The sequence below is a fragment of the Salminus brasiliensis genome, chromosome 12 (assembly GCF_030463535.1).
Source record: "Salminus brasiliensis chromosome 12, fSalBra1.hap2, whole genome shotgun sequence".
Lineage (NCBI taxonomy): Eukaryota > Metazoa > Chordata > Actinopteri > Characiformes > Bryconidae > Salminus > Salminus brasiliensis.
Window position 1 is genome coordinate 25,564,337 of NC_132889.1, and position 10,074 is coordinate 25,574,410.

General features: G+C 41.6%; 1 protein-coding gene across 2 annotated transcripts in view; it reads right to left on the bottom strand.

Moving 5' to 3' along the window:
* Positions 1 to 5,677: 5,677 nt before the first annotated feature.
* sdk2a (sidekick cell adhesion molecule 2a) overlaps positions 5,678 to 10,074 on the bottom strand; it is a 169,440-nt gene continuing 165,043 nt past the window's right edge. For both annotated transcript variants that reach the window (XM_072693262.1, XM_072693261.1), the window contains exon 45: positions 5,678 to 7,770. In XM_072693262.1, the coding sequence (XP_072549363.1) occupies positions 7,369 to 7,770 (402 nt within the window). In that variant the 3' untranslated portion in view covers positions 5,678 to 7,368. The remainder of the gene's footprint in view (positions 7,771 to 10,074) is intronic.

A 10,074-nucleotide genomic window follows, 5' to 3' on the forward strand; every position in this document is an offset into this window, starting at 1 on the left:
GTAGTCATGTCATTAATCATCACATTATGGGGGTGGGGGTGGTGTTATTGTGATCTCAGCGATTTTGAGTGTGGTGTGGTTGTTGGTGAACTGGTGAACTGCAGATGAACTGGTGATCCTCTGAGCACCAGTATTTGTTCTGTGGACAAATACATCTAGGTTGATAATCGAGGTCAATGACATTAAGGCTACATTGACTCAGGTAACTACTCTGTAGAATTGTGTTGAGCAACAGAACATCTCAGGATGCACAACACATCAAATCTTGAGGCAAATGGGCTACAACAGTAGAAGACCAGGTGGGGTTCCATATCTGTCAGCCATGAACAGAAAGCTGAGGCTGCAGTGGGAACAGGCTGAAGAGATGAAGACTGGACCAGTGAGGCCTGGTCTAATTAATCTCAACTTCTGTCAGTCCCAGCGATGGTAGGCTTAGAATTTCAGGATTTTGTGGAAACAACATGCCTTATGTCAACAGTCCAAGCTGGTGGAGGTGGTGTACTTCGGGCCTGTTAATACCAATTAATCAGGAGATTTGCATCATGATAGTGCCTCTGAAAAAGCTGTAGGAATTGGGTGACGCAATCATGTCAACGATCACAAAGGAATGGTTTGTTGATCCAAGAAAAGAGGCTGTTTTAAGAGCAAAGACATTAATATATGTTCCTAATAAAGTGATCAGTGAGTGTATTTCACAATTTCATTAACAGCTTGGCAGATTATTCACTAAAGACACACAAGTCTTTCCTTTACATTTAAAAGTAATTTCCTCCATTTGGCAGTGTTCCCAGATCTCAAAACTCAATCCGAAGTGGTTTACGGACGGTAATGAGCATCTCTCCATCCACAGAGAGTTACTTTCCGACATTAAGTGCGCAGTGTTGCGAGGTCTGGAGAGGAGTGTGTTAAACCGAGGGGGAATAAACAATATCCCGGTGAAGCCCGTGTAACCTAATCACTGTCACAAAATGATGACATTTGATCTATGACCAATGTCATACTGTCAACTATTAGAATGCACACTATAGGGAAAAAAGTATTGGGACACCTACATGAGGTTTTATGACATCCCATTCTAAATCTATCATCTAAAAACGACTCTGAAATTCAGTGTGGATCGTAGTCTCATCGTGGTCTGCACTTTGTAACTTTACATGGTCTGCCAGTATTGTGGCCTAGTTGCTGTGGTTCCTAATCAGTTCCACTTTTCATTAACACCACTCACAGTTGATCATAGATATCTAGGAAGGAAGAAAATTCACAGACGGACTTGTTGCAATGGTGGCATCCTATTACAGTACCATGCTGGAATTCAAGGAACTCTTTAGAACCACACACCATCACTGATGTGTATAAATGAGATTGAATGAAGCACCTGAATTCAATGATTAAGAGGTACTTTTGTCCATATAGTGCATTTATGGTACACAAATGCACATTTTCAAAGCATTTAGCAACTCTTACAGTAAGGTGGTCATGAATACATTAAAAATAATTCTGAACAACAATGACTTTGCGAAACACATTGTAAAAATAACATAAACATTGACATCTTAAAGGATTAAAGAATGCACATTACAGAAAACTATTTTTTTCTTGTGTAAAAATGCACCGTTTCAGACATCCCACCTCTCCTGCAATTTGCGGGATTCTCTGTATATTGATAGCAGCTCCCCGGCACCCGCATGTTACATACAATATCCTGGAAATCTGAATTCTGAATATCGGGCTCGCTTGCACACTTTCTAGGAGTGATGGATTGAGACAGAGCGAGTGAGTGACAGATGTAGCGTGAGAGAGCGACACAGAGAGGATCCTGTTTGGTCTCTCTTTCTGCTCAGTAGACCTGTCACTGTTCTGGTGAAGGAGGGTGATTGTTTGAGGGTGATTCCTCCCTGAAATGAGATTTTGCAGGGTGGTATGCGTCTGCCGTTCACTCCCAAGTGGAAACAAAACTGTGAAACCTGCCCATGTTGAATTTGGTGTTTTTGTGATGGCACAGCAACACATTTGCATATGTCCTGCTATTTGGCCCACAGCTGTTCAGCCCCTTCTATTCATGTAAAAATCATACGGAATATTTTGACCTACATTTCTTTTTAAAGGAAGTACTAAGAATACAGGGGCAGCCAATCAGTAAAAAGCTAATATATATATACAGTGGGGAGAACAAGTATTTGATACACTGCTGATTTTTCAGGTTTTCCCACTTGCAAAGCATGTAGAAGACTGTAATTTTTATCATAGGTACTCTTCAACTGTGAGTGATGGAATCTAAAACAAAAATCCAGAAAAATACATTGTATGATTTTTAAATAATTAATTTCCATTTTATTGTGGGAAATAAGTATTTGATACACCAGAAAAAGAAACTTAATATTTGGTACAGAAACCTTTGTTTGCAATTACAGAGATGAGACGTTTCCTGTAGTTCTTGACAAGGTTTGCACACACTGCAGCAGGGATTTTGGCCCACTCCTCCATACAGATCTCCTCCAGAGCCTTCAGGTTTCGTGGCTGTCGCTGGGCCACACGGACTTTAAGCTCCCTCCAAAGATTTTCTATTGGATTCAGGTCTGGAGACTGGCTAGGCCACTCCAGGACCTTAAGATGTTTCCTACGGAGCCACTCTTTAGTTGCCCTGGCTGTGTGTTTTGGGTCGTTATCATGCTGGAAGACCCAGCCACGACCCATCTTCAGTGCTCTTACTGAGGGAAGGAGGTTGTTGGCCAAAATCTCACGATACATGGCCCCATCCATCCTTCCCACAATACGGTGCAGTCGTCCTGTCCCCTTTGCAGAAAAGCATCCCCAAAGAATGATGTTTCCACCGCCATGCTTCACGGTTGGGATGGTGTTCTTGGGGTTGTACTCATCATTCTTCTTCCTCCAAACATGACGAGTGGAGTTTAAACCAAAAAGTTCTATTTTTGTCTCATCAGACCACATGACCTTCTCCCATTCCTCCTCTGGATCATTCAGATGGTCATTTGCAAACTTCAGACGGGCTTTGACATGCGTTGGCTTGAGGAAGGGCACCTTGCGTGCACTGCAGGATTTTAATCCTTGACGGCGTAGAGTGTTACTGATTGTTTTCTTTGAGACTGTGGTCCCAGCTCTATTCAGGTCATTGACCAGGTCCTGCCGTGTAATTCTGGGCTCATTCCTCACCTTCCTCAAGATCATTGATGCTCCACGAGGTGAGATCTTGCATGGCGCCCCAGACCGAGGGAGATTATCCGTTATTTTGCATTTCTTCCATTTTCTAATAATTGCACCAACAGTTGTTGCCTTCTCACCAAGCTGCTTGCCTATTGTCCTGTAGCCCATCCCAGCCTTGTGCAGGTCTTCAATTTTATCCCTGATGTCCTTACAAAGCTCTCTGGTCTTGGGCATTGTGGAGATGCTGGAGTCTGACTGATTGAGTGTGTGGACAGGTGTCTTTTATACAGGTAACGAGTTCAAACAGGTGCAGTTAATACAGGTAATGAGTGGAGAACAGAAGGCCTTCTTAATGAAGAAGTAACATGTCTGTGAGAGCCAAAATTCTTACTGGTTGATAGATGATCAAATACTTATTTCCCACAATAAAATGGAAATTAATTATTTAAAAATCATACAATGTATTTTTCTGGATTTTTGTTTTAGATTCCATCACTCACAGTTGAAGAGTACCTATGATAAAAATTACAGTCTTCTACATGCTTTGCAAGTGGGAAAACCTGAAAAATCAGCAGTGTATCAAATACTTGTTCTCCCCACTGTGTATATATATATATATATATATATATATATATATATATATATATATATATATATATATATATATATATATATATATATATATACACAGTCCTAAAAATAGCCTGTTTCATCTTAAATGATAAAAGATGGGTTGGGAAATGGCCATTAAATAGTGGATTATGGTAAAAACCATAAATGAAGCTCATTACATAAATATCAACGTTTGAAAATGACAATGTTTCCTTTGAGTGTGCGCTCCATGAAACATTATTTAAATATTTAGAACTCATAAATTCTAATAAAAGGGAATAACCTTTTGTGCTGCTTTCCATTTTAGAGATAAGTAAGAGATAAGTGGCCGCATGCCGATAGTATTCTAAGTTACGGCGACAAATTATTCAACAGGGTTGACCACAAGGTAACAGAGTGGACAGGCTGGCTGCCTTCTCTCAGAATCCCTCCCAGCAAGTTGCATCTTAATGAGTATCGGTCCAGAAAGAGTTACTTTCAACCTGTCAGGCGAGAAGCCCCAGTGTCAAGAGATCTTGTGTCTTGCAGCTTTGGAGACAGATGAGCTTTACTTATAATCTCCTTTACCTCACTATTGAGTTTTCATCTCTCTCCCTCCTGACACCACCGCGCTAGCCCAAACGTCCAGATCAATGCTTTCCGGCCCGGAATAAAGAGATTATCTCCAGACGAGCTCTCCCACCCTCCCACTGCGACTCGGCACGGTTTCTCTAGATCTTCATGAATTTTACACTCACTTAACATTCTGATTCAGCCCCGATCTCCAGGCCAAGGCCGGGGGAAGAAAAGGAGGCCAGTACTGCTCAGATGGATCAAGTGTCATCTCCCTTTATGGATCTGACGTTGATGGTGATGAAGGGAGAGGCCTTTACTCATGATAAAAAATCTGAAAGATGAAGAGCTTGAGGAAGGAAGACAATGCATGCATTCCTTTGCCAGTAACAGGGTACCTCCCATATTAAGGGGATAATTCTGTCTGTTTGATTCAATCGTGAGGATTATTAAGAATGATTCGGGATTGTTTTCTAAATAAATTTACACTCAACACATAAATGTGACTAGAGGAGCTATTTAAATCAAAGCATTTACATAATAGCCACATCTTCATTGACTTGCTGCACAAATTACAAGCAATGAAATGAAAACAAAGAAAACAGTTAATATTTTTCTGCCCAGAATCCATCAATCTGACTCTTAGCACCAAAAACACTGTACATACTGATGTCATCTCCTGCTAATGACTTTTCACATACAGGACCTTTTTGACGTATCCATCTGAAATTTCATGTAAGATGTACCTTCTGTAAATGTGGCTTCCCTGCCAGTTCACCCACTGTGTCTGTTCTTGTGAGCTTGGAAGAAAATTGGAGTACTCAGAGAACACCAAACTGGATGGGTGGGTGGGATGGCTCTCCCTCTCCCCCATTACTTAGCATCACGCTAGCCAATGTAGGCAATGTTAGCTGATTTAAAAGAAGTAGTAGTCAAGGCTCTCCTTCAAGTGTGTTGAGTTGTCCAATGAGTTCTAAAAGACATAGCAGTGCTTCACATTTCAGAGGGAGCACATGCCAGTGTCACTCTCGTAGTGCCGGTGGCTTTGTGGGAAGTCCTAGCTAGTGGGTATGGGTAGTGGGAGTGCACAGAACATTAATAATACAAGTCCAACATTTTTTAAAGCATAAAAACACTTTTCATATAATTTAAACTAATGCATACAACAAGCAGTTGAGCATATTTCATGAAGTTGACTAGCATTCAATCAGTTCTAGCATTTCAAAAATCAATACAGGTGATTCACCACGTCTTTATTCATTACACAACTGTAGATTGTACTACCAAAAATTTTATATATATATATATATAATGTATATGTATATGTAAATAAAAGAGACATGCAGAGGCATTGAAAAATAAAATAATTTATTTTGGAAAAGAACCAAGAGCTGGCCCATTAGAATTCCTTAAAGGATTTGTACAGTGATGGTCACCTCACAGAGAACAAGACAGGAGATAGTGTGGATCGTGATTTATCGCTAATCCCAGTTCGTCAGTTCTTTCGAAGGAATTTCCGCGTGGAGTTGCCACTTCGCTTCACTTTTCAAGTTGGAATATAAAAGCGGATGATCAAATGATCAGAAATAAATTAAGCATATCTGCTGTCGTACATGTAGGCATATGTGTACACGGTGTCACACTGTGAACTGTAAAAACACATTCTACAATATATTCAGAGAAATACACACAACGCAAAAAAGAAGCAACAGACATTGTTTTGCAGTCTTTCAGTCATTTGCTTGGTGAGATGCTGGGGAAGATGAGGGGGTAGTGGTGTCATCTGTTTGCTGAATGTGATCCCAAGCACATGCGAACAGGTGAATTGTTCTTGTCGTTGGTAATGGTGTTTTCTGTACAAATCAGCTGAGATAAGGGCAGTGGATTCTCTCTATGCAGTCCTGATGTCCAGTTTTTCTTGATGAGGAGTAATTACTGCATGTTTGTGATCTCCCACGCGACAGCAAACGTCAGGTGCTCATTCACATCGTCCCCTGGTGTCATTTCCTCATTTCATTTCACAGAAATAATAATACACTACTGCTTCTCAGTTGTTTGTTCCAGAGAGTCGAATCGAACCAGGTTCACAGAGCGCTAGAGACAGTTCACATGATGAGGGACTGCCTGCCAATGGTCTTTAGGCTGACCCGAATAGCCTTCTCTGGGGAGAGCACCTTTTTGAATCCGTGACTATGAACACATCCGTACCTTTTGCATGACAAAACACAGCGACACCACAAAACCGACTAGCGACAACTTTTTTTGTGTAGTATCCACAACTTCTAGCTTAGCAAAAGCTCAAGGCTGATTTATTACTTAAAATAGCATCGTAGCTAAGAATAAAGGGCTTTAAACCATCACTTAAAACTGAAACATGTTCAATCTAAGGTCATATCCTCTTGCCCAACCAAAACATTTAGCTGCAGCGTTACGCTTCGAGCAAAGTGCTGTCACATTCCGACATGACCGGATGAATGAAATTCAAATGAACGTCACACAAAACTCCCAGTGATTTCTGTACACTGACGACGAGCATCACTTCGGGAAATATGCTGCATTACATGCAAAGCCTAGATTGAAGTTCTCCTCTCCTGTGTAAGTATCTGTCATGTCTGGTCTCTTTCAGTCAGTTTTAAAAATATCTTCTGACACATCTTAATGTTTTTTTTTTTTTTTTTTTTTTTTTTTTGCAGTTCAGAAATATCTCTGGTGAATCGTTGTTCAGAAGTGAATGGCTAAGTGACTATGCTGATCTCAAGTAGCAACACATTCGCGCAGACTGATTGTCTGTTTTCCCAATGCTTTAACACTCACGCACAGGCAATCGCTCATACACTCACGTAAGGGGGTGAAATAAAATCCAAAAAGCAGCCAAGTATGTTCAACACTGAGTAACACCTCTATAAATAATATTCTTTTAAAAAAATCCATCAAAAAAAAGGGAAAAAAAAGAGAACAAACCACAACAGCAGCAACGTGGTGGAGAGGGGAGTCCTAGCCAAGTGCGCTGTGATTGTGGGTCACTGAAACGAGAGTCTTGTATCAAACGAAAGAGGAGAAGCCCGTGGCAGGCGTCTGGGTGGAGGTGCCCAGGCTGCTTGGGGGCCGATACAGGGCGTGCTGGCTGTGGGTCTCGGAGGACAGCAGCGAAGGGGTGGGAGTCCGGCTGCCTTTGGGCCTGAAGAGCGTGCCCTGGCCCTGGGGCTGCGGGGATGGTGCGGTGTGGGGCAGTAGAGGGGGCAGCGGGGGCAGAGGTGGAGGGTGGGGGCGGGACTCCTGCTCCGCCACGCCGTCTGGCTGCCCATAACCGTACGCAGGGGGCCGGGAGACGCCTTTCTGCTGCCGCCGCCATGAGTTATAATAGGTGGGGTCACTGATGTAGTGGTTGACGAAGGAGTGGGTTTTCTGTCGGTTCGGATCCATCTCATATTCGCTGTCGCTGCCCTGTGATTGGACAGAGAGAAGACAAAGTGTCCACTTTTGTCCACGTTTGCTTGGTAAATTTTAGCAGTTAAACTGGTGTGTTAACTTTGGTTAGTTAATAAACCCAATGAAATCTTGGGATATTAAGATAAAGTCTTCATTGAATATTATTAATTAAGCATTAAGCAAAAATGTATTAATATTATCTTTAGTAATTCTCTTTTCCTGTGAGCACACAGATGTTTAAACATTGTGAGCAAAATCTGTAATGGGAGCTGCAGTTTTAAAGATACAATACTTCAGCCACATCACAGTCCCTTCCTGAGTACAGGAAAAAACACTCCAGGACCACTAAAACGCTTAAAAAAACTATGAGAAATATGCTCTACAATCTATAACAGACATGCATTTTCTAGACTACAAAAAACACTAGATCCAACGGCTAAAGCGAACACACCATACAAAAGTACACTAGAACTCTATACCCATTCACACACTGATGAACTTGATCAGTGGATATCAGTGAGATCTGATCAGCTATACATTTCACTATTGACTCTAAAAAATGCTAATAAGATGCACTAGCACCTCTTCATTACACCACATATATGGAACCGGCTGCTCTCACCCAAAGCTCTTCGGAGCCAAGACCTTATATGAAAACACAAGAGCCTCCTAAATGGGTAAAAAGTTATGTTATAATATTAGGTAATGGAAGACTAGACAGATAACATGCAGAAAGAGTGATTTTGACTTTTGATGACGATTCGGTCTTAAAGAAATGAAATCTATTTGATAAACCTTTGTATGTGTAGTCTTCTAATCTGGAGAATCAGAGAATCTGCTTGTTTGGTCACTCAACATAACCAATAGCTGCCTACTTTGGCAGATAAAGGCATTGTAAATGTCATGTAGAATGACCAGTTCCAAATAGTATACATATTACACTGACCAGCCAAAACATCAAAACCCCTTGTGCTGCCATAACAGATCTGACCATCCTTGGCATGGACTCCACAAGACGTCTGAAAGTGTCCTGTGGTACCTGACGCTAAGACATTAGCGGCATATCCTTTTAAGTCTTGTAAGCTGTGAGGTCAATCAAAGAATCAATGAGACTTGGGTGTCAATGACCCTGTCTGCCTTTTTACTGGTTGTCTTTTCTTGGACCATGTTTGGTAGGTACTGACCACTGCAAACCAGAATACCCCCACAAGACCTGCCTGATGTTTTGGAGGTGTTCAAACCCAGTTGTCTTGCCATCACAATTTGTCTCTTGTCAAAGTGCCATCAACTAATCACCTTTAAAACCTACTGTTTACTTGCTGCCTAAAATATCCTATATAGATAATCAATGTTCCCTTCCCCTGTCATTGGTGCTAATGTTATGGCTGATTGGTGTGGTCACTACTCTTCTGTAAAGGATTTATAGCAGATGCTGAAACTTTGCTGTGATGTTGGGTGATTAGCTTTGGATCACGCAAACCACACCAATTCATGCCAAAGGTATTCAATGAGGCTCCATCATTCCACAGCCCAATGCTGGGGTGCTTTATACCCCTCAAGCCAAAGCTTTGAATTGGGCATACTGACTGACTTAGGCTCATTCGCAACCTCTCCAGACAGCCCCATTAAACATATAGTGAATATCATGTGCTGCTCCTCTGTAGGCAGAGCTTTTGAGGCTGAGATTAGTGAGAGAGTGATTACAGCCTCGCAACTAAGTAAATTATGCACATCATCACTCCTGGAAGGGCATGCAGCGGCTTAGCAAGGGTCCTGCTGAGCCCCACTTATTTGCACAAGTGCAGGCAAATAATGTAAATGAATGCAGTGTGGAAGAAGAAAGAGGGTGACGTTGCCTCAAAGACTAAGTGTTTATATGACCGTAGAGGAACGTTGTTTTTACAGTGTTGGTGCCTGGCAAACAGGAGAAATCCCACTGTGGGAAAGTGTTGAGAGGGAAGAGATAAAGTGTCCCCCAGCTGCCAATCACAATCACGTCCCAATATTCTACAATCAGCTCAATCAAGTTTTTGTCGGCCTTATTTCAAATACGGCTGTGACAATTACTTGATTAAAGCAAATAATGGGAAATTTGCATGATGATAATGCCAGTTTTGAACCTCATCATTTGCATTTCTTCCACATACACTCCTACAAATAAGGGGACTTCAAGGGTTTTTGAGCAGTGCCATAAAAGAACCAGTTTTGGTGCCATAGTCGAGATGTGTGAGTATGAAGAATAATACAAAGGTCTCAAGTACAGGTTACTAATTTGATCTCTATTACAAGCATAGTTCTCTATAGACCCACAATGTGTTC